The sequence below is a fragment of the Centroberyx gerrardi genome, chromosome 13 (genome assembly GCF_048128805.1).
Source record: "Centroberyx gerrardi isolate f3 chromosome 13, fCenGer3.hap1.cur.20231027, whole genome shotgun sequence".
NCBI classification, from domain to species: Eukaryota; Metazoa; Chordata; class Actinopteri; order Beryciformes; family Berycidae; genus Centroberyx; species Centroberyx gerrardi.
This window is the reverse complement of record NC_136009.1, coordinates 6,341,835-6,367,993: the sequence shown is the minus strand read 5'-3', so window position 1 is coordinate 6,367,993 and position 26,159 is coordinate 6,341,835. Positions and strand designations below refer to the sequence as shown.

Genomic DNA, 26,159 nt, shown 5'->3' with positions numbered 1-26,159 from the left:
CGAGCGCTCATTGATATTCAAGGTCTTTTTTCCCCTCCGACGTTTGGAGCCGACGTAGCTGCTTGGCAAAGTTCAAAGCGGAGAGCCCGAAACATTTAAATTAGGATGGATGGCTGTGTGGGAGCAGTTGGAGGACAAAGAGACTTTAAACTGCGTGGCTGGACGGAGTATGGAGAGAAGGTTCCCCGCAGAAGACGCGCTAACTGGGAGAGCGGCGTATCAAAGCGCTTCCCGGAGATGTTCGCTTGATGCCGGCGTCCTCGCCGCCCGTTACCGACACAGAGGCGCCGTTTACGGGCCGTGAGAGCGGGCCGCGTGAACTGTGCGAGTGTTCCTTTTATTGTAAGCGGCGGCATAACAAATAATCAGCCTTTTTGTTGTTTCGCCGCTGCTATTGTCTTGAAAGGGTAGGGCTCAGGAAGTGGTGAAGCGGAGAGCGGCACATCCTCAATAAGACTTTCCCCCTTATCTCCAGTCATTGAGTGAATCAATTTGGGAGGAAAGGCAGATAGCGGCGTTGCTAGCTACCTGTATCAGAGGCTTGTTTATCTTGTACACACTGCCAAACAGAGAACAGAGGCATTCTGCCAACTGTATATTCTCTATTCTGTGCATATTTACTCAGAGAGGGAATGACGGGGATGACTGACTGAAAAACTCGAGGAGACTGTAATATTCAATTTCACTCATTCCTGACGAAGTGAAACCCCGACAATTGAAATGTTTGCTTGAGCGAAGTAATAGGATAAAGCTTATTTAACAAAAGAAAGATCAAACGCAGTCTAAGATGGGTTTTTAATTACACATATCCTGAAAGAAATTGTAAAAATAAATAGAATATAGAAATTGATAACAAAAAGAATAGTAAATACAAACGACTGCATATTTTCTTCACGATTATGCAGAGAACGGTGAGGCTGTTGCAGTAATAAGCATTGTCATTAAAATAAGAAAGACTGGCACTGATTGTTAGTCCAAACTACAGTATGCCTTGCTTTGGAAACTGACTAATCATTTCTAATTAATTTCACTAAACTGCTTTCGATCAACAGGCCCCAGGAGGTGTGTGTATCTCTAACGCTGTCTGGAGACTTTGACTTGTCAGCATCACACAACACTGAGTATTTGACCGGAGAGTCTTGGAGGGAGAGAAGATGAACTGGCTCTGCCTTTCCAGGTTGAAAATCTAATCTCTCACTCCATTACATGGCACCTTTAAAACTGACAGTCTGAGCAGCTGCAGACGGCCGTGCTGCACCCTGAACCCGCTGCATCCCTTAATCATGAGAGGGAGAGAGGCACACAGAGCGAGTAAGAGAATTATATGGACAAAGAGAGACATTTAAATGAGCGTCATCTCTGCCTAGTATGACCACATTACACCACGGAAAATCTGGTCAGATGGAACAAAGTTTTGTCAAGTTCTTACCTGAAAATGCGATCAGAGGGTTGTTCTCCCATCACAAGATCAAACCCGCGCTGGAAAATGGTGTAAGGCCAGGGACTGGCATGAAAAAAACAGAATAGATCAGAGAGGGAGAGAGAGAGAGAGAGAGAGAGAGAGAGCAACAGACAAAAAAGAAAGAGAGAACAAAACTTTGTGTTAAAATCAAAGGGAAAGGACCTTTAAATTTTTCAGCGCACCCTGTTCTCCCCTAATCTAAACGCCCTAAAATCCCGAGCCGTGTTGCAACAGAGTTATTCCCGCCTTCCAGTGAGCCCCGCAAATCAAAACTAGCATTATGATGTGTACTGTGTGTAAACATGCTGATTGAAAAATGTGTTCCCCAGCAGCTGACATGCAATGTGACTTTGGCTCATATCTATTTACCAGTGGCGGGGATAAGAGATGATGACAGGATGAGACGGAACGAGAGAAAGAGACACAGAGTGGGAGAGAGAGAGAGAGAGGGGGGGGAAGAGACAGATGCCGAGAGGCAGAAGCGAGAGAGAGAGAGAGAGAGAGAGAGAGAGAGAATGATGGAGATTAATGGGGAGTGGCAGCTCGGAGACTAAACAGTCTACGGAGTGAGAGAGTAAGGAGGAGAAGTGACAGGGCCCTGATGTCACTCTGAGCGAACTCCTACTCCTACTGTAAGCAAAAAGCGCATCTAGGGAGAGAGGGTGGCGGCTTTCCATACCAGAGGCTCTGGTCATTAAACATTTAAGTCACCCCGGGATGCCCGCTCTGTCACCAACTGACAGGGAGACAGGGAAAGCACCAGGGAAATGAGCTACGGGGGGGTTGGTGGTGAGAAACCTCTGATGTCTCAAAATTGTAGACAAAAAGAATACAAAAAAATGCTTTAAATTTTAAACTCGCACTGAACCCGGTGTGGGATACAGTCAGAATAAAGGGAACCAGGCATGTTCTGGTTGGTCAGTCAGGCTGAAATCTTCTCTGCGCAAGTCCATCACTAATCTACATTTTCCCTTGAGCTGTTGTTGCTTCTTTGGAAGTAGCTAACTGCAGATAAGAGGTAAGCTATCGTCGTTTCATTTAGTTTATCGTTAAGTGTGTCCTTGCTTGTATGCACCGTAGACTGTAAAAAACGATGGACGTAGTGAGTGTGACGTCACCCATAGTTTTCTATGGGCTGTTTTCAAGCCTAAAGATTGGGTTTACGATCGCTGCCATGTTGACATTTTTTGGAGCCTGAGGGTTGTATGCAAAGCCGCAGCTCCGCCTGCTATTGGCCCGCAATCGGCAATCACTAGGTAAACAACCCCATTTTATATCCATTATATCCAGTTAATGACACAATTATTTAGAAAATCGCCATACGGCCATAGAAGAAGTGAAATTAGCTACTGAGACCATAACCTCTTGCCGAAATATTTATTGACTTTATATTTTGAGTGAGAAGTTGGGTTGTGGTCCCATTGACTTGCATGGAGTTGGGCCGGTTTTGGAGTCTTTTTGGTGCCGGCATCTAGCGGACATTAGAGGAATGGCCGCCTACCGACACTTCCTTATTGGCTTCAAAATTCACCTGTGGTTTTGGCTGCTTGGTATGCACGGATGTATGGATGTATTAAGGTTTGGATTACATTAAGGTTCATAGCTTATATAGCGGCATCCGATGCACAAGTACACGTGTGCGTTCAAGTTTGTTGGCACCAGCTGAAGCCGAGTGACTGAATCCGCAATGTTGAAAGTCTACTATATGTGTACATTCAGAGCACTCCAATCCAGTTTCCATGCCACAGCACCTGTTTTAGGGCACAGGGCATTGCCCAAGAGCCTGACAATGATGCCCTATGTCTCATTGACATTCAACAGGGAGGAAGTATCTTCTGGAATCTATGGGAAAAGAGGCTCCAGTACCATTTATGGACAGAAGCAGAGGCGTTGTTAGGATCTTGAACCATTAACCATTAACTTGAACTTAGCCCAGCCCAGAAATCTTTAGATTTTCACCCGATAATTGCACCATTTTCAAGTTATTTCAGAGTAAAATGAATATAAGATGTGAGACACTGTGCTCTACCAAAAGGTTCCGGTCAGGTGCGTAGGCTGGCTTTCACAACATGAAATCAAAATAAACAAAATGAGTGCAATCTGAGTTCTCATTCAACTTCGTTATTATTTTTATTTTTAGCAGCAGGAGTAAAACCCTAAGAAAAAATAAGAGCCTTGACGTTGATGAAGCAGTCATATGCTAGATTCTAAAGAGCCCTCTTATTCACCAACCTGAGCTTGTAGATGAGGCAGTGACACTCTCACGTCCTGACTCATCTGCTGCTACAGCAACAGGAGATACTCTTCCTCCACCTCCTCTAGCCTCGCCTGCGCCTCGTTGCCTTCATCCTTTTTCTTTTTGAAAAAGCTTCTTATATCCATAGCCTTCAAGTCTTGCCTTAGTGAATTAGCTAGCTAGCTACCACCAGAGGCCAACAATGACAAGCCCTGTAACCGGTGTGCTCTCTCTCTCTCTTTCTCTCTCTCGCACTCACACAAAATGCGCGCGTGCCAAGTAGTGTGAAGTAGATCTGCTGCTTGAATGACACACAGAGGACCCAAAATGTACTTGTGTTTTTGATCAACGATATCATATTATTTTCGAGGGCTTTAATGCATGATCGGAATGACAGATGTATAGATCCGGGGCTATTTTTTTATTATTCTTATTTTTGTAAAAAAAAAAAAATGTTTTTTTGAGATCCGGGGCTATTCATAAAACATTCGGGGCTGTAGCCTCGGACACCCAGGCCTAACGATGCCGCTGGACAGAAGTCAAGGGTCAAATGTTTCAGACAGACAATGTTCCCCACAGGCTGCATTCGCGGTCCGGCTAAACTAGGCTTGCCTAGTCTTGTTGGGTATTATTCACCTAGGGCCTGACTCAGACCTTGACTCTAGCGCTGTGCAGCGGTATTTAAATTGTTTCCTAAGCGCGTACTGCACTCCACCGATTAAGACCCTGGAGTTACATGCGTGGTTTCGCGGCCTCCTACAAGATGTGTTCTTGCGGTCATGAATATGTAAATCAAGCTGTGTCCACCTTCACATTACGATAAATGGATTCTGACTCAAACTTTCGGTCCATTAGTATGCACTTTTCCTCGTGCACCCACAACCCTGCAAGATGTCTGGTGCTCCCATCAGTGTCCTGATGTAAGATGAGAAATCTGTACACTAATCAATGCCAAAGTCAACAAATGTGATATGAATTATTCAATCACAAAACTTGAAGCAATAACCAGTAACATTAAAATTAAATAAATCTAAAAAAAAAAAACATCATAACGATCTCAGTCCACCAAATCCTTCATTGAGTGCTCGGAATATGCTTTTAAGCACAGACCGTCTCCCCTCTCGCCTTATTCCCACACTCACTCAGATACATTCATCTCACACACGAGTCAGTTGAATTTTTAAAGGATCATCAAAAGAGACGGCGCTACCGAGGCACACGGAGGGTGCCAAAAAATCATTTAAATGCGCTGGAGTTTAACAGACGCCTTTTGCATCCAACACTGGCACACGGATAAGGCCTCGATCAGTGAGGTTTGGTGCCTTTTGAATAATGATTTGCAGAGTCAGATCACATAATACCAAAGTACCGTGGGTGCATGCATTTGTGGTACAGGTGGCCTTGCACTGTAGGTCCATAACACATTTATTGTCTGATGTGAGGAGTAGCTTCTAGGATGGCAACCTATCCACAAACCGTGAGTGGTCACCCAGTGGTTGGCGCTATGGCAATGGTGTTAGCCAAATGTCAAGGACTTTTCAACAACCAGATGTGAACCCAATTAAGCACTTATATGAGTTTCTGGGACAGCGTCTGAACCAGCGTTTTTCGATGCCAAAATATATCACGTCATCACTTGGAAGCATTATTCTAATATATGATAAGTAGTGACCTTGCACCCAAAGAGATGAGCAGACAGAAAAACCATGCCAGAAAAACCACACCATTACCGAACCGCCATCACTGAAGGACATCTGCTCATGTTTACCGTAAAACTTTCAATAATGGCCAGGCCCTTTATTTACCTCAACAAAGGAGAGCAGGCCATTACTTCTTTTGGCATTTCCACAGTATCCAGTAGGCCTAAAAGTGATAGAATGTACCACTATTCGCTATTCTGTAATTCTAATGCTCAAATTAATACAAATGCCTTTTTAGGCCAAGAGCCTAAAATTGTTACTGGTATAGGCAACTGATGTCAGATAGAATTACAACTACTACTACTGATAATAATAATACTAATCCTACTAATACTAATACTACTAGCAAAATAATAATGAATATCTGAAATAATCACACAAAACAATTAACAACTTTAGGTAAAATACTGGAAGGTTGGTAGAACATACTGGTCACCCGTCTTGCAAACAAAGCATCAAGGCATCAAAACAGAATGAGACAAACACTGCCCAAAGCCACAAAAGTGAATAAAAAAAACCTCTCTGTCATGTACTGACTAAAAAACAGCAGCAATGCTGTACAGCAATCCAAGCAGCAGAGTTATGTTGGGTAATAAATTTCAAGGCTTTCTCAACAATATCTGTATTTATGGCAACAAGATAAACATGGCAGCGTATTCCACTACGTGCAGTGTCAATTTTTGGTGATATATTTTGTGATATTTTAGTAATTTTAATGCTATTACAGGCTATAAATATTGTGTGGATTTAAACATCTTTCTGGTGATTCTTACTTTTTTTTTTTTTTTTTACACGGCTTTTATCGCAGACCTGTCTCTTGATTTACATAAAACATTAAATAAATTGAGATTACTTTTAATGTACTGTACAGACACCAACACCAATATCCATCAGTGACCCAATAACAATGTGATGAGCATTACTCTACAGTGGCAAAGTATATAACTAATTAGTTTCTGATGAATCTGTGGAAGTTTCGGCAGTGCTTTCCATGTATTTTTTATGTGACACAGAATTTTAATTGCCATTTTGCAACCTCACATTTCTTATTTTTCCAAGCAAATCAATGGCCTTGTTTAATACTTAGGAGGGTTCTCTTGGCATGATTTTTTTTTCCTATGATGTTTTGGCCTGGTAATGAGTTATCATAAGCTAGTATGGGGTGATTATCATAACTTACCCTTGATTGGGCCCCCACTCGTTGCGGATGCAGAGGTGCTTGTGGACTGGATCCTTCATGTAGCCATCTAGGCAAAGGCATTCACCTACACACAGAAACACAAGGCAGTGACACCGGGAGGTCATTTCAACTCGTGTTTATTAAAATATGACTAAAGCCTTTTTTTGTTGTTTTTTCATCAGAAGATTCCCCTTGCACCTCTCTTTATTGTATTCCATGAGACCTAGAATAAAAAAATATCTTCTTCTGGCAGCAATTGTGCTCTTAATCATCTCTCTTTTTCAATGATCTAGTCAATCCATATATTTTTGGCCAGCAATACCTCACTCAAGTTATCCAGCAGTGGCACTTTTATTCTGCTCTCTTTTAGTACAACAGCATTGTTCTAAAAATAACCCGGCCAATGGCAGCTAATGAATGTGATGGCGCTCCACCGGCCTCCCTAGTGTGAATCATGACAGCGGATGAAGGTTTTCTGACATCCTTGATAAGGACACTATGTGCCAAACATTGGTTCACTGACACACTGCAGGAACACGGAAACCTTGTGACTGCATTATTATTTTTTTGGTACATTTTTTTATCTAATTGAAAGTTGACACAGTCATTCTGCACAGAAAGCTTCCTGGCCCTGAAGCCCAATCAATCTGAAAATGGGTATGAACAAGGACTCCTCAAGCAAAAATTCCAAAAGCCTGTCTTTCACAGCAGGTTCAGAAGAGCATGTTAAAAAGAACTGGATGAAGAACTTGCGCGCTAGTTCCCAGTGAAGGCCACAGCATGTCCAGAACATGTTGGAGTTGTTTTTAATATGTTCTTTGGCGCCTGCCACCCAATAAAGGCTTTTGAATTTTTTTTAGCTTGAAGAGTGCCTTGGAACTCCATTTTTCACTCAGCAACTCCAAACCAAAAGAATTCCTTCAACAAACGCTTCCACACATCCAAAACAAAACTGAAGCACCCTCAATCCTCTCTTCTTTGAATTACAGAATATACGTATGCTTTAACTGATTCCTCAAAAGTTGACTTTTTTCCGGAGATGCGGCGGTTTCATCCGACGGGGGTGAAAACAGGGCTGCTCTGAGGAGCGTGTCAATGTCTTTCTTCCTATTTAAGTTTCACAATCCCTCTAAACCTCATTAGCATAAACCTCAAAGTTGCTCGAGTCGACACGGCCTGTGGGGGGAGATGCATTGGTTCACCTGCCAAGGTAAATTACCGCTGTATTTCAAGGGATATTTAAAGAGACAGAATGAGGTCTGCGCAGTTAGCCCGATAAGTTTCAAAAATATGCTAAATGAATTGCACAGTATAAAAGACTGCAAGACGCCCTAAGAGCAAATATTGAAGTTAATTTCGACTCATTATTCCAAACATCTAGACTTAATAGACTCAGTTCATATAAGCCTTTTTTTCACAGTTATCTGGCTAATCCTGCTGATTGAATACACCCCCCATCCTCCCTACCTCCCCACCCCCCCAATGGGAAGTGATTAGGACAGTGATTAGTCTCTATTTAATGAATATGGAGACTTGGCACTGCGATTATTTGCCGAAGACAGGCTTGACAGGCTCAACTGGGCCCGGCTTTCCAAAAAAGCACCTTTGTTGCACTAAGGACCTCGATAGACAAGCAACATTTCGGGGCAACGGCCAATAGCATTCGCACGCAACACTGCTCATCCGCACTGCCTCGAAATTGTGGCATTGAGATAATCTAAAACATCCAACGGCTCACAAATGGGAATTAGGGCAATTTGGTGCTGAATCCCGGCTCTGTCCGCGCTGCGCTCTGCCATTCTCCAGATAAGTGAAGCTTTTTAGCGAGGAACGCCCGAGCGTCAGCTTTTTGTTCTGCTGTCAGCTCTCAGGAGGGATGCCGGCCTTGACATCGCTCAGTAAGATTGATGGGGACTCACCTTTGGTTTTAGAAGGTTACTCTAGGGTGACATGTACAACATGCTGTGCTCATGTTCTGAAGGGGACAAATGAAGGGGAGAGGCCCTGGGCTTTCATGCACCTCTGTTAATGGGAAAGGTCAACTGTCAGTGACTGGCAGACTAAGACTCGTTTTTGCTCTTCATATTACTTGAATCGAAAAGAAATGGCCTTAGCAGTCTGTGCATTGAAGTAGCATTTAAAACTATTTTTAGCACCTTAGCTGAGTCCAAGTCAATTCCAAGCTCAGGCCCAGTCAAGTTCGTGTCAAGACCAGGTCCAAAGCAGGTCAAAACCAAGTCAGGACCGAGACCAGCGCAATCTGAGTTTCCTTCAAGGCCAAGACCAAAATAAAACACTGTACGTTTTTCTCAGTGCTTAAGGAGTTTCTTAAGGATGAACAGTAGATCTATCTGCAGGAGCTCTGTACTATACCCTTCAACATCCAACTAATTAACACATGGGATCTTGACTAAGATAGACAGAAATTTGAGGACCATTACATGCTATACACAGGTGTAATTCCTTAGATTGTTTGTAGTGCTGGGGAGAAAATGGATGAAAGCGCACCAGGTGGAGAAAAATGTATCTGTATGTTTAGATAGACGGGAAACAGCCGAGTCAATGTCAATGTTATCAGGTTCATCCTCCCATTTGTTTGCGCTGCTGAACATTAAAAGCATGAAACGCCTATATTATTTTCAATTTGAGACGTTGTTTCCCTTAAATGCGAGAACATGTGTTTAACAATGAGATTTTGAATGTGTACCTCTACTCTCCCAGCGATTCAAAATAGATTAGGCTTTTCCATGGCATAATGATCTTTGTTATTACAGCTATAATGTAGCATGGAAAAATATCAGCTGTCTACAAGGAGAAGAGGTGAAATCATTTGCTTCTTAAAATAAGTCTGACAAATCTCTATCTAATAAACAAACAAAAGCAGATTGCTATTAGGTTGCAATAATATTATGAGGTTAATGAAATATATAGAGGGACAACTTTTGATTAAATACAACTCATTGGTTTTTGGATTGGATTTGATCAGGCTTTTATCACTGTATAAGAGACAGATGAGGAGCGATGAGCACATACTAAATATCATATATAGCCTTTAAAGTTTTATTATAAGTTATTCAACTGTGTCTCTCTGTTCTTTTGCACAACCTGAACTGAGAAAGAGAGGAGAAGAGGACAAAGACAAAGAGAGATGCGGGGAGGAGAGAAATAAGGAGAGGCAAGAGAAGAAGGGGGGGATGCACCGACTGATGCATTTTGCTGTTGAAATTTTTAAAAGTTTCCTCCTGGGGGACGATGCCCCGGGGCCCCCTACAATGGGGCCCTGGATGTTCTAAAATCCTAACAACGCCTCTGCCAGGTACTCAAATTATGTTTTCAGGCAATAAGTGTAAAGTGTTTGGGTACCTTGATGCTCCATGATCATATTTAGCAGCAATAGTTGGTACCTTACCCATTATTAAAGGGCCTACTTACATGCCAAAATATAATATTTTGAAAAGAACACAAACAAGTTACCTTTAGAGATGTTCAAAATAAATGCAAGCACCAGGAGAGTGCCAGACATCAGTATGATCAGGTTCTCATCTTTGGTTTTTGCATCATCGGTGTTGAGTCACTCCCCAGATACGGGCAGACAGCTTAAGTGGTGGGGGTTGGTGTGCAAATAAACTGAACTCAGACTGAGTCATACTGCTCATAGTTCACAATCTTACAAAGTTGAACTGCACAAAGTTAAAAAGGATGCTGCATATTTGAGGGATTCTTTTGGAAAAACTTGTGCAGAGTTCTGAATACATTGTTACAGGTCTACACTTAAAGGAGAATACCTGGAAGCTGGAATGTGTTATGCTGATGTTCCTAGGCAGTGCAAGTTGTGTTTACGCACATTCATTACTGTCTCATATAGCCAGAGACAAGACAGAAAGACATTTGTCCTGCTAATATAAAGATGCATAGAGAATGAATCTGTATGAAAATATGAAAAAGATGACTAACATATCCAGGATGGTTTTCTGATAATAATATTGTCTGAACTATGCTAATAGTCCAGCCATATTTCTCATTTGGCTATTAAAGCTCAGATCAACATCCTATATGGACACATCAGTCTCAAATGCTGTTTCACATATTCCAGTCAGATATTTTTTCAAAAATTTGAACAGCAAAAAACAAAATGGAATCCGATCTTTTCAGATTAGATTTAAACCACATTTGTAGGTGTTTTAAAATGTAATTAAAATCACATCTTTGAAAATACAACTCTCTATTTAGGGCGTGGTGACAGATTTTTGCAACTGCGGCACCTGCGCCGCAGTTGCAAACAGGGTGAGATATGGAGGAAAGCCTTATCAGTAGGTGTGGTGGGCCCGGCTTCAATCATGACCAATCCAATCACCTCTTTTCCCTCCCTTTAAACGCAGTGTGCTCTGCGCTACAACGCTCTGTCAATTTTGTGATGCAAGAGAACAAAGTTTCTCCCAGGAGCAAACTGATGTCCTTGTGCTGGAGGTGCAGAATCGCCACGAGCGGATATATATACGGCACCTTAAATTAAATGAGCTTGGGAGAAGATAACACATTTGGTTAACGTGTTGCTCTGGTCCTTGGAGAACTGTTGCCCAGTGTAGGAAACCATTCAATGATATTAGGCGAAGAGCCAAACACAAGTTGGCAGTGAACCGCAGGAACAGTTTGGCTGCAGGAGGGGGGGCGTCCAGCAGCCAGTCCCTGACATCTATAGAGGATGAGACCGCCTCCACAATCCCCAAAACCTGTGTGCACGCCGCCATCCTTCAGTCTGACCGTTCAGATTGGGTTTCAGGTTTTTATTTTCATCACTCCCCATGCAATTTGTATTTGTTGTCACAACAACTTATGACGAAAGGCAGGAAATATCAAATATGGAAGACAGCCAGCAAGAGAATACTGATGTCTGGACAAACGCAGAGATTCATATACCGGCCTCCTCTGTCGTTGACGTTGTTTCGTGCAATAATGCATTCTGCCATGACTACAAAATACCATCATGAAAACAGTCAGAATAAGCAATAGCTCAACTTCCATCACTTATCACTTCCAGTTTTTATATACGGCTAAATATGGCTAAAATAATAAGCTCAAATTTTCTTGCCTATTATTGTGATCATGATTATTGGCCTCAAAGAACTTGAGAACAAAATTTAGGGAGACTCCCTGTATATTGTTCCTGTTATAAATGTATGTGTCTTTATCCAATCATTGTACTGGATGGGTCACATTGTGTTGAGGTGCAGCACCAACTCTTAGCAAAAATTTGCTAAGTATCTGTGCTTATTTGATGTCATCTGGTTCATAATAAAAATCAATTCCAAAACATATTTTTGTCTGTTAAAACAATTATGTATTTGCACTGGGAGTTTGGATTTGCCTGTCTATCTTCAGTGGGCTTATCCTGGTGAACTGATCTACTGATGAAACTCCAGCTAATCATCCAGTATTGGCTATTCACCAAGTGCGAGGGTGCTCATAACTCCTGCCAGCAACATGCACAGCTAAACTGTTAATGATATGCCTACGCCTGCTGAGGTCACATGGAATACACACTGAATGTAGGGACATCTTCCTTATATTGAACTGCAGAATCCATAACTGAATTATCTCAAAATGTAAAAATCCTTCTCTAACTTGTCTACTTCTCTGCATCTACATCTATTAATGATTGTGGAAACTTAAGTCATGATATATGATTAAACACTATTAATTGTGGATCCCTAGTTTCAAAGGGTTCAGTATGTCATAAAGTGGCTTAGTTGAAATAATTTACCTATATATGCCTTGCCATTCCGTGCTGCTCTCATTATTCACATGAGAAATGCACAATATTTTTTCTTGCCACGGTACCTATCACCTGAATTATGTTGCTGTGAGAGTCTGGCACAGCCTCCTCGCAGCCCTTTGCCATCATCTGGCTGCTTCTCCACCACTTTCCCTGGCAGCGCTCCCGACGGGCAGATAGCTCCGAACACAATCGCTACCTTGTTAAATGTGCAGTGAAAGAGTCGAAAAGGTTCGACTGAGATGACAGCGGCCGCGGCGGTTCATTTAGGTTTATCTTGTTGCTGCTGGACTCTGCTAAACGCCTCATCCTGTTTTAATTGCTGTTTCAATAAACCTCGAGGTCACACGGCGCTTGGCTCAAACTTATTTGACGCTGGCAAAATGCTGCATTTACTAATTGCCCAATCCGCTGATGTTTAGCCCGGTTTCTTAGCTTCACACTGTACTTTTATCACATCCGTGCATCACCTCCCACCTCGTGTTTTGTCACCTCCTAAAACAGAGCGGTATTTTGCGGCGACGGAGATAAGTAACACTACGCAGACTGTCCTCGAATAGCCTGGAACCTCTGGAGCTGTCGCGTGGGCAGCGGCGACAGCGCCTGCGAGTGTGTTTTCCCGAACGCGCTTGTTGTGTCACTCGTGTGCAAAATTATTCAGCTCATCAAACAGATATCCTCGCATTGATCCATTATGCAGTCACATTAATCAAGTCAGTATGTTATGATGTGGGAACATGCGTCACCGGAGGCGCGACCGCGTCTATTTGTGTTTCATAAATGTCCCACACACACACACTCCGGGGCGGACACGGAGAGGGGAAGGGAGGTGGGGAGAAGGGCCCCGTAAACAACAAAATTGCACCTGGAGCGCTCAGGTTGAGGGGCTTTGTGGGTAGGAAGGAAGGTACTGTATGTTAAAAAATTCACCATCTGTTTTTTTTTTTTTTATGTCTTGCAGGAGCGCCACAGATATTGTCACAGCCCATCTCCGTTTTCATCAGTATCTCTTCCAGGAGAAAAAGGGGGATTGGATTCAAGCTATCTATAGCGCCGGCTGCAATCTCCTCGCGGCCCACACACACACACACACACACACACGCACACACACAAATGCGCGCAGTTTCATTACGAATGCATCATATGAAAAACACAATACAATTATTGAAGCCTTGCTGCAGGTCCTCCTGGTCCATATTTCATTTTAAGGAGTGGTGGTTGTTGTTGTTGTTGGTGGTGGTGGTGGTGTGTGTGTGTGTGTGTGGGGTGGGGTGGGGGGGATCTCTGAAATTATTCCGAGAGACGCAGTGGTCCAACTTTTTGATTCATTTAAAGGTCTCAGAACTCACTCTCTTTTTGCCCAGGGGAGACTCCCGCTCCTGAATAATGGATACAAACAAGGAAGACTGTAAATGCGGGATTTCTTCCCTGCACTCCTAATTTGATTGACCCAGTGATGAACTCACTACAGGTAAAACTGCAATGAGAAACAAATACCAGGATTTATGCCTCAGTTTAACATGTGTCAGAGATTATATAGAGCAATCAAATTAGGAACCCCCAGTGCTTTTTCTAGTGATATATTTCTCAAAGTAAATAAGTTCCTCATTTTTTTTTATTTTGTCTCCATCTTTGTTGCTGAGCCTCATTGCTGTGGTGTTTCTGCACTGCTCTTCCCAGAGATCACCTGTCAATCAAACAGTGTGTCCAGTACTGTGATTCCTTAGATTTTCTGTTGATGAAGTTTGAGTTTCTGTAGGAAAAAAAATGTTTTTCACGAGCTTTTTTTAAGCTTTTTTGTCTGTTTGCATGTGCTTTTTAGAGTTTTTTCCTCATTTCACATCAGTGTTATGTATGTAAGTGGGAAGAATGGTTTTGCTGGCAAGGCAGAAATCTATTGTCAACAGCTACCGGGATAGAGAAAGTGTCATATTTAGCAACCCACCATGAAAATGTTTGCTGATCAAAATGGGAGCAGCTGATATTTGACAGGAATCATCATTTAAATGACCTGATCAGTGCACATTCTGCTGAATGAAGAGAAAAGTCCACTAAAGTCAGCTAAAAAAGAACAATAAGGAGAGCTTTAGAATAATTACACCACAGTGGGTCCAATTAATAATGTATGCCCTACAAGTATACATGCCATCCAGAAACGCAGAATGAGATTTACTTGCAGAAATTGCTCTTGTATTTTTTTCTTCTTCTTCTTGAAGGCTTAGATTGTTTTGAATTTGTTAAAACAACAAGACGTATTATAATATTCTGTTTTACATACTCCCGCTTTTCTTCGTACTGAATTTGGAGGCTGGGAAGATCAAAATGCATTCGCTGGGAAGAGAGTGATAAAGAGCTTGTTAAACAACAAAATGTTCTGCGATTCTGTTTTATCAGTGCGCCGTTCTCATCACTTGGAATTTAAATGCGTACTGTGACTTGAATAAAACATAATGTACAGTAGTTGTGTGGCCCCGGTTCCAAAGCTGGAAGAGGATATGGGTGAGGATTACAGCAATTAGACTGCACTTGAATCTCAAGTTAATTATGCTTATTCTTTATCAGTGGCCACAATGGAAATTAGTTTGCGACTTTACCATGTCATGTTTGATGGTTTTATACACAAATGCTATGTGTTAATAACTGTAAAGTTATAAAACTGTAATAAACAATGGATTTTCTAAGCATTGTATTTATGTATGTACTGTAAATACTGTACATTGTACACTGTACTATACATTCTGAAATACTACATGTATTTCTATGTACACTACCAGTCAAGAGTTTGGACACACCACATTTTTCTTTATTTTTACTGTTTTCCACATTTTAGAATAATAGTAAGAACATCAAAACTATGAAATAACACAAATGGAATTATGCAGTGACCAAAATCGTGTTAAACAAATCAAAACTATCTTATATTTTAGATTCTTTAAAGTAGCTGCCCTTTGCCTTGATGGAAAGGCAAAGGCTTTGGAAAGAAATTCATACATAGGATCAACTTCACTATTTATGTTTGTCTAAGGAACACATTTCAAGCATTTAAGCAGAAGCCTTTAGATCAAAATTAAAAACATAGCACATTAAATCAGGTGTGTCCAAACTTTTGACTGGTAGTGTATATTATGTGTTTAATATAATAATAACAGTAGTATAAATTGTAAGCTTAAAAGATTCACAGAAAGATTAAAAGCGATGGCCAATAATATTATGCTAAGGCAGCTGTTACTTTATCAGTTTTTCAATTTTCTGTTTTTTGGGTCACAGAGACAAATCTATAATAATCTATCATCAATCAAAACTTCTTGACATGCCGCTTTTCCTCAATATGCATCCAGTATGATCGATCAGTCATTCGGAGCCCTCCATCAAGCTATCATCCATCTATCCCACCCTCTATCAATTCATCCTTCTGTACATTCATCAATCCATCCATCCCTTTACTTATGTATTGTAAACATGGGTAATTTCACGGACGTTCTTATCCAGAGCGGCATGACGTACTGTATATACAACAGAAGAGAAAAAGTTCAAACTAATATATCACCGTCATTGCACGCAGCCACATAAAGAGGGCGAGGTGCCAAGAAAAGACAAGAAGAAGAAGACAAAAAGCGAGCAAAAAGCAGGAAAACTGTAATCCCCCTGGTAGAAATGAACGGGTGTTGTGTATCCAAAAACCGCTGAAATCCCAGAGGAGAAAATAATCCCTGCCAACGATATAGCAGTTCTAAACAATATATTGATTTTTTTTATACCGTGGCACAGTCACCGCAGCAGTGTGGGTTTCAAGTAGGGATGTTCCCGAAACCAAATACCATATTTGTTCCTTCCAAATGTTTTTGTTAATGATTTGGACGTTTTAGTAGTATGCCTATAATCACGGAGAAAACATATTTAACTGAAAACAACTTGACTGGCGTTTCTCATTGAACTCTGAGGAGATGGGGGCGGGGTTTGTTTGTGTTCCTCTGTCAGTCTGCCTGCAACACACACACACACACACACACACACACCCGCCGCAAACCGAGAGCGAGAGAGAGAGAGAGAGGGAGAGAGAGAGAGAGAGAGAGAGAGAGAGAGAGAGGGAGTTGCTTGTTCATACACTTTGTCTTTGCTAGGGGAATAGTCTAATTATTTTAATGAGTAATTTAGCGGTGGCGAGGCCAATTTTTCTCTTTTTCTCGTCCCGGCGGGTCTGATCCGCTCTGCTGATAGACTTTGGTTTGACTGGGGGTGGATGAAGACCCCCTCTCTTTTGAGTCTGAGTCAGTGCAGCGGGGAGGTTGTGTCTCCCCACACTGACTGGTCTTCACTAAATACAATTTTGAAAATAGAAATTTAAGTAGGGGCACAGTAAAGATAAAGGCTGTAACTCCCAGGGAAGCTGTTGATTGTTCCTCATATTTGTGCAAATTAAACAAAAAGTTGAGGTAAAATGAAAGAGTTAAAAAAAAAAAGGTTGACACAAAAACATGCTATGAACACTAAAATAAATGTATGCTGTATCATTTGGCCTTTTCTGAGCACAGTTCACAGCACACGGTAGTTCATAATGACGTTGTTTCTAATTGACTGTTCAGTTCGTAGCATAAGGTGGTTCATAATGAGGAAGCTTATAATTAACTGTTCACTGTCTCGTGCGTGTGTGTGTGTGTGTGTGTGTGTGTGTGTGTGTGTGTGTAGGTGTATGTGTGTGTGTGTTCCCTAGAGCACTTCAGATTCATAAAGACATTTTTTTTTTCTCCAGTTGATAATTAACTGTTCAGTGTCCCCCGGTGTTCATGGGGATCATACTAGATTTTTTTCCTGTGTATAATTATTTATGGCTAAGGTTGCTTTATGGTTTGCTTACAAAAACCTATGCTTATGGATATAACACCTAAGTTGTTGTTGTTTTTATTTTTCAAATACAGCGTAAAAAAGCAAACAAGGTTTTTTATACTGATAGGTCATTATAAAACAATGGGTTTCCTGCTTTAATATTTAATATACAGTATGTAATTTATAATAAAGCATATTGCTATGTAAGCATTTATAATAAAGCACAGTTATATTACATAAGAACTCATAAGCAGTGCTTCCATGAATAATGTAATATGCTATTAGCTATGTTTGCTAACAGTCCAGTTGCTAACGTTAGCTAGCTAGCCAGGTAGCCTAGCTTTACTGTATTCTCCATAGAAGAGATGAGAGCAGCTTCTCAACTAAGGAGGCCAGAGAGATGAAATCACATTCAAATAAACTGATAATTCATGAGGCTTATATGTCATCGCCACAAATGTACACCGTCCAGAATGTGTGCTTGCTTTTCTGTTCTCTGCTCACCTGTCTCTGGGTCACACTGGTGTTCGCAGGGGTCCAGCAGGCGTCGTCCGCACAGCTCGCTGACCCAGGGCCCGCTGGCGTTCTGCTGGTAGTACAACAAGACCTGGGCTGGGTTCAGCCAGTCCGAGGCGTCCAACTGGCTCCCCTGCAGCAAGATGAACCTCGATCCTGGGCAGCGTGGAGGGAGGGGAGCAGTGGATGGGAGGGAGGAGAGTGGAAGGGAAGAAGTTAAGGAAGGAAGGAAGGATGGATGGAGGGATGAAGGAATGACAGAGGAATAATGAAAGCAAATGACAGCAGATTAATTAGTTTTGGGTTGCCTTTAAGAATTCAAAGATGACATTTATCACTTTAGATGTAATGATGTCTTTTTTTTTAGTTTTCATAGATTTTTATCAACTTAGCGGAGCAGTGAGGCTCGCGGCAATAACAAACTAACCCTGCAATCAAATATTCAAACTTTCAAAATGTCAAATATTTTAATAAAGTTAAAAAATACGCATTATTGATGAGGTTTAATAAATGGCAGCTAAGACAACCATTTGGCTTTAAGCTGAACCTGACCCTGATGACAGCAAAAGATTAAAAGGCTCAACCACTCAAACTACTGAACTATTTTAATGAAGAAACATCTATCACTATGATTTAGTATTACTGCAGTATAGGAGCTGAAAGCCAGCTGAGATGTCAAACCTTGACAGTTACCAAAATAAAAGCGTAAAATATTCAAACTGCCAGAGACATTTTAATGAAGGAATACCTAACATATTTGTTGAGTATTATTATCAGTAACTACTGAGAGGCAGCTGGGGCATCCACTTTGTTGCCCTGCAGCCAGACACATCTAGCAGGAGGAATACAACGGGGAAGAAAATATTTTGTTTACGCATCTTCTATGGTGTTTGGAAAATGGTAAGGTTCAGACAACTTCATATCAATAGCAGAGAGAGCATATTTGTTTGAAGTGTTTCTCTAATGCTTGTCTAGTTGGATAGAGGCGTTGGCATTAGATTTGTGAAGAACAGACTGTAACATGAAAAGCGGCACAATTACGAGGAGTGATTGCCTGTTGATATTAAGGAGGAATGGATTTCTTAAGATGGTGGTGTACAGAATGCTCTGTCAACAGGTCAATTTCAATGTGAATATTCATACTGGACCCGATTCAGACAACCTTAAGTTACACATGCGGATAGAGATACAAAACCTTGGCTTCTTTGTCCTTCCCATCAGTGGAAAATCATGCCATAGACTTTTCTCCTTCTCATGTCTTTCTTGCTGAGCCATTGCCTTTGCATACCATGCAATTTGGCAACATGGGCTTGAGATATTAACTGGATAATAACTTGGATAAAATTGGATTATAAAATCTACTTTACAAACTGAAATGATGTAGGCTATGCTGCATTTTTGCCTATGAGAAACCATAATTTAACGAAATACTTTATATATCAAAAATATGTTTTATATCAAAAGATGAGTTTCTCAGTGCCAGCGGTTTTGTACTCAACTCACTCATTGCAATGAAATGATGTTGTCTTTTCCTGTTCCTATAAATTTGTTCTTGCATGATCTCCGCCCTGATGGCATCGATGAAGTTTGTGAAGCATCACAATGTCAGCGTCTGTCAGTATATTCTTTGGTGCGTGTGCTCATTGCCATTAAAGGTCCCATATTATTTGATTTTCATGATTTGGTTTTCTATGGCTCAGGATAAAAATGTATCATGTTTTGCAAATAAATGTAGTTTAGTTACACAGGATTTATTAGTTGACATTTTGTTTGAATTCAGCAAAAGTAATCCCCATGTTGGATGAACATAAATGAATAAGATAATCTGTCAGAATGTACAATATTGATAGCACCACTGCTCTGATGCTGGGGCATCTGACCAATTGAGCCAAATGAGACAAACTCTGGAGCAGGAGGACTTCACTCCGAGTTTTCAATCAGCTGCACACCAATAGCTACTGGCTCTGTGGGTAGTGGAGAGAGGGGTTGGGGGGCTAAGTGCATTAGTCTTCCCATTTTGCTTCAAACTCACCTACTGCGGCTTTAAAATTTGCATTGAATTAGTTAAATTGAATGAACTTGAGTCCTCACAGGCAGAACAGTCACAATACCGGACCCAGATTGGCCGACAGCAGCGGCTCCTCTAATTCAAATGAGGTAAACCTGCTGAGTCGAGGCTTTCCAGTTCAAATGGCAAACTGGCCTGATTGGAAGGATTTCAGTAATTCTTTAGAGAGGGGAGCCAATCAGGACCAAGTCCAGCTGTGATGTGTTTATTGGAGTTAGTCTGAAACTGCCTGGGAAAAAAGGTGGGTTTGTTGAAAACGCAATAACTTTAATACAAACAAGAAATAACAAGATCTTTCTGAAGATAGAGGCTTACTTTGAAGTGTCCGAGGCACTCTGATTAAGTTTAAAAGTTAAAAAAGCAAGGTGCTCTCAAAGTAAGCCTTCATCTTCAGACAGATCTTGTTATTTTTTGTTTGTATTATTTAATGCCCAGTCCCAGCCTGAAACACAGAAGAACGCACGCAACGCTGCTTCTTTTGTTGTGTTTGCAATCACTTTAAAAAGGAATGACTCAAACAAAATCAAATGTTAACAATGTCTTCATTAAGCACCTTTGATCGCATATGAACAGAAATAGAGGGGGGTTTTGAATGCCTATAATAGGGGACCTTTAAGAGCTGCGCCAGGCGGCAGGAGACCGAGGCCTCAGCACATCCCCGGACGCCCAACACAGCACCTGTCGCCAAGATGGAAAGGCCACATTACCTGGAATAACATGGGAGGGGCGTCCACTGTGAGATCTGGCTCTGCAAATCAGCAGCACAGCTCAACGATCGAAGCCCTATCCATGTGCAAACACTGGGTGTACTGGGCATTTTGGTAATCTCAGCACATTTAAAAGATCTCTTGGCGATCGCTGTAGTGTCGTACTCCTTTGACAATCCCTTCAAATCTAGAGCACATAGATGGCAGAACGCATCGTGTTTGCTTAGTTGCGGAGAGTCGTCATATTGCTTAAAATACAATTCCGATGAGTTAAAGAGCAATCGACTGTGCTGCATGGTCTGACTCATTTCCTTAAAAGTTTTTTATGACTCAGTTAATATCATATTTGATGTCTTTGGCATTTATTAGTATGCAGATTTCTAGTTTTACAGCATGAAACCGATGGGTGCGCCACACATGCTGCATGCTTTTGGGGGCATAAGGAAGGGAACTGACTTAAGATTAAGCTGTGAATCATGATGTGAAAGTGGACACACCTTGATTTACATATCGTTGCTGTTGGATAAAAACCTTGTATCTCCAAATGTTAGACTTTTCAGGAACTAAGTAAAGCAGCCTTGTTTTTCGCTTGACCACCTTGCATGTTTGCAGTTTATCCAATGGGGGTTTAAAAGGACATAAGGATGGTATTATTTTCTCAATACGTAGAAGACGAAGTGAAAAACACCAAAGTTGGAGTTACAAGGTTTTCACATGACAATAACGATATTCATCGCCTTAAGACTGCATCTCACAAGAGGCCACATATTCTTGCGCATAACTTTCTTGGTTTGAATCGGTGGAGCGAGCCGACTGTGCCGAGTCAAGGTCTGAATAGGGCCCACTACGCGGAAATTTATAGATACTGCATCAGATAATGATGAATGGAAATTGTCTCATTACCTAAACACTAAACCAAAAACCCCAAAGGAAAGAAACTAAAAAAGTCATTCCAACACCCAAACAAAAGTGGTTTGAACGAGTTTTAAAAGACACCATGTGTGTGCCCACAGAGAGCTGCAATACCACTAAAGATATAAGTGTCCCCCTCCCCCGGGATTTCTCCACAGAAGGGCAAACTAATGAAAGAAAAAAAAAAACCAAACCACTAAAACAAACAGGGGACTGGGAATTAGACAAGATTGTGTTTGTTAGCCGAAAGAGGGAAACAAGTTGCCTTAGCTTGTTGAGGAGCTGCGGTTGTGAGTCATGCCACACCAGAGTGAAGTCTCCTATTGAACCACTAGGCTGGCGAGGCTATATTTACTTTAGCAGGGTCATCACAGGTGAGGTGCATTCTACCTAAGAAGTGGTTTCAAAATAGAAAGTGGCAAAATGAAGTGGAGAACCGAGGCAGACAATAGTAGAAAACCTATGCCCACAAAATGCTAAATCTCAACTGACAAGGTAAAGATAGTTTACTGTTTTGGAAATGATCATGGCATGAAGTTAAGGCATAGCCATATTTCTAGTTTACACTTAGTTATTTCAATGTTGGCTATTAAAGGATAATTCCAGTTATTTTCAACCTTATTTTTCTAGTTTTGCCATCATGAGGATTATGTAGAGCTTGACATAGCTTTAGAAAACTGACAGCAAGTGAAAAGTAGGGTTTGGCACTTTGTGCCAGGTGATGCCACCGTCTATAGAGTACAACAGGTGGTGACATCACCTGGCAAAAACACCAGCCAATAGCAGATTGCCAGTGCAGTACCCTACTTTTATAGATGTCAGGCTTCACCACAGATTTGGGTTTGGGGTTCAGTTACTCTTTAAAGACATGTTTAACTGCAGTGTAAGTGTTATTGTCTTGAAAGGACGTGTTTAAATAGCTCTTTGGGTTCAACTGTTGGAGATTACGTACGCCCTGTATGTGTGTTTTGGACAGCAGCTTGGTGAACTGAAGCTAGGTCAAGCTACAGTGAAGTTAGTGATAAAATTTTGAACACAATCAATCGTCACAGTGGCAAAAACTAGGAAAATAAAGTCCAGGATGTAAATAACCGGAATTATCCTTTAAGAAAAGTTAGTCTTCTCCTTGGTCATCTGTCTCCCTCAGCAGTAGATAATGTTATCCCGCGTAAATAGCCAAACATCTCCAGATGATTACTTTCCCTGATGTGAAAAGGCAAGGAGAAAGGTGTGACTCCACATTTCTGCACTTTTTTCCCCAGCATGTTTGAAGGCAGACAAATGCACAGCTGTTGGCATAAATAGCCTCTTTTCCCAGTGGTGGAATCTAGATTTTCATCTGATTCACCATGACATCAAATCAAGTCTGATGAGATTGTGGAGACATTTATGGAAACATTCTAAATCGATCCCGGTTTTGTAATTCAACAGGCAAATTCGCCATCTTTCATCTCTCCTTTCAAAGTTCCCTCCCTAGACACCTCCCTGGAATTTTAATATCTCCCTGGCAGGCCAGCATATACCACCGGAAAGCAACGGTGCTCCGAATCAAATCAGACCTCCAAATGATAGATGAGTGAGGCTAGTCACAGTCTATAATATATCTGGACTGCCAGCTCGCTCCTGTGACAGCTGAAAAATGCCAATGAGCCAGCAGGAGCCAGCGCTTGGCCCCCACAGTGCCTTTTTTTTTTTCCTGCAGGTGCTACATTGAAATTCATTAGCGAGGTGGTTCAACACATCAGAAAGTACAAGGGGAAGAGTGATGGAGGGTTTGCTGCGGGTGGTCACTGCGACCTGGCCTCAATGTGCTCTGATGCTTTGAGGGCACATCTGTTGTGTGGTCTCACATGGGAAACCAAGTGGGGGGGTGGGGGTGGGAGGGGGGGGGGGGGGGGATCGACCTGGCATTTACCTTTGTCTTTGAGAGTGCAAAGCAAATCGGTGGCTCCGCAACAGAACACAGGCGCTCGGTGAGAGAGATAGGGAGCAGAACTCCCCGGAGAGTTGCGGAAAAATGCCAGTTCAGCCTCCCGGGGCTCTTGGTGCTCGGAGACGGCTGATAAGCATGGGTATCTGTGGATAGGCATGGGCGCCTAACTTTGTGTAAATGTGGGAGGGTAAAATTTGTATGGGGTAAATTTTTTTTTTTTTAAATACGCCATTTCCTGCAATTTTGCATATATATTTTTATTTATTTGGTTTGTATACTGTATGCTCAATGCTATATTAAAGAACCCAATTCATTTAATGAGATGCTATAAAAACAGGAGAGCTGTCTGCAAAGGCTTCATTTATTTTCTTGGAAACTAACATAATTCGTAGGCTATGCTGCAAAAAATGACAAATAAGCCAGTTATTGGTTATTATTATGAATTCATTCTGAATATCATAGTTGTTGTCTTTTTTCTCTACTGTAACACTATCCTTTTGCTTTGGCTTCCTACCTGTTGTAGTGAATACTTGTAATATTTCGTGAATATCGCGATATTTTCCGCAATGTGGAATATTGCTCCAATCCCCCAAACTTTCCCGGTACCATGTGTTGCTTACATTGTGATTGTGTGATTGTGCACACTTTTAAACTCATAAACCTATAATGTGCAAGTGGTAGGATAGTAAAAGACTAAAATAATCATAGTGGTAGTGAAAATTTTGTCATTTGACTTCAAGTGGGTTCCCTTTTCCACAATCAGCCTGTTTTCCTGAAATAGCAGGAATGAGCAAATTATACCAAATGGCCATTGTTTCCTCTAATGTTTGAATAGTAAGATCAAGGCTATTCTAGAAATTTGATGTAATATAGAAGAAATAAAATAAAACACACCAAAAAAACAGAAAAAAAATAAAATAAATGTAAAACTACCAAAAACCGATAGTATCGTATATCGCGATACTGTCGTGCCCAAAAATTGCGAATTTTTTTTCAGTTTTCTTTTTTTTTCCAGTTTTTTTTGTGTATTATATTTTCGATATCGCCCAAGCCCAGTGTGGAGCCTTACCGTCGGCGATGAGGTGCTCTGGCACGTGTAGAATCACCCGGACCGCGAGGCTGCAGGAGAGGTGAGAGGAGCAAACCAGGCCGATCACGCAGCTGGTGACGCTGATCAGAGTCAGGGTGGTCTTATTGATGGGACTCCGCGGGGAACCTGCTGCTGGGAGCAAACACACACACAGGGAGGGAGCGGGGACAGTTCGGGGGCAACAAACAGTAGGGATGTGTGAAGCGGTGACCGCAATTTATTTCCGCTCAACCCCCTCCAACACCCTACGCAAGCACACGTAAACACACATGCACACGAAACACTACACAAGCACATACGCACACACGCCTACACTACACTGGGCAAGAGAGTCATTTTACAAACAAGCCAAAAAATGGGCTTAGCGGCCATGAAAAGGACCTTTGGATCAAAAACCGCTGGCCTTTGGGAGGTTTAGACTTGCCAGGGCACAGTGGCAGAGAAATAAGGTTTACCTTTGAAGGATATCAACATCCACGCTGGGATGTAGGTGGGGGAAAAAAAGACGTGGGGTCTAAATAAAAATGGTTCAGAGGTGGTTTTGCAACCCTCCCCTTTCCTCTGCTCTCCTTCCCTGCCAGAGACAGAATTCATCCTTCATCCCTTTTACCGAGGACCGCGAAGACCTGAAGTGTAGAACGTGACCCCATACACACTGGGGGGCGTACGAAAAAGCGCAATGACCTTCAAAATAGCCAGTCACTCTTCTACTCCGTTTTAAAGTGGTTCCTTTTCACTGCCAAAATATCTCTAGATTACATTGTCACTTTTAAATTACTCTGGCAGAACTTTCTCCTTCAAAAAACTGCCCAAGGCGATCCTTTAAACAAAAGCCAATGTAAAACGCTGACCTATCGTATTATGAATGTAACAAAGTTATTTTATTTCATCAAGTAACTTACCCACAGGCTGGATAAGGGCATCATTTAGCATGGGGTTATTATGGGGTTTTTTAACATGTTCAGGACATCAAAAAGTCAACAAGTTGATGTATTTAGCATTTTCATAAACTTCTGGAAGTAGAATCCAACAGTGGACATTCAGCTACTGAACACAATGTCCGTAACAAGTACACAATTTCAATATTTTCATCAGCTGGCCTAATGTTGACTTTTAAAAATTCCTCTGACTTTAAGAAACAATCATAAGTCTTTCAAGCCTCATGAATCATCCTTTCCTCTGGATCAAAACAACACAGATAGGTCAGTGTTGCAACCTCTTTGTTCTATTCTTAAACCTCTCCCTAATTAAAGGTGTTGGCTACACTTCTGGATGCCTCGCCGTGTTTGTGACACCTGTGCACATGACGGGGGAATAATTGGGTTGGAGGCGTTGTAAAGGCATGTAACGCCCTCTGACAGCAGCTATTATTTTGAGGGTATTGTCTCTTTATTTCTCCCACTGTCTCTCCTCCACACCCCATTACTGTACATCACAGCTCCAAGGACATGGCATGCCGACAGATAAAGCGTGCTGCATGGGTTCACTTTGACAGCGTTTGCGCAGTATCCTCCACAAAAATAATATTTCCATGTAATATTATTTCCAAAATATAGAGTATCTTGGACTCCGGAGATGTAATCGATATCCAAATGTTCTCCACTGAACGCCTGATCTCATTATCTTGTTTGTTTTCAGTCAACAAGATGATGTGCAGTTGCATTGAGATCAGCACTACATGCTCACAACCATTATGAAAACAGACTACACACGCCATTGTTGGCATTAATGTATGGTATATACATGTATGTATTTCCC

General features: G+C 41.6%; 1 protein-coding gene across 1 annotated transcript in view; it reads right to left on the bottom strand.

Annotated features, from left to right (window-relative positions):
* astn1 (astrotactin 1) overlaps positions 1–26,159 on the bottom strand; it is a 329,475-nt gene that overhangs the window by 218,330 nt on the left and 84,986 nt on the right. Inside the window, exons 7-10 of the mRNA XM_071907023.2 lie at positions 24,381–24,530; positions 17,680–17,847; positions 6,579–6,663; positions 1,430–1,504 (exon numbers count right to left, since the gene is read on the bottom strand). Of these exons, the coding sequence (XP_071763124.1) occupies positions 1,430–1,504; positions 6,579–6,663; positions 17,680–17,847; positions 24,381–24,530 (478 nt within the window). The remainder of the gene's footprint in view (positions 1–1,429; positions 1,505–6,578; positions 6,664–17,679; positions 17,848–24,380; positions 24,531–26,159) is intronic.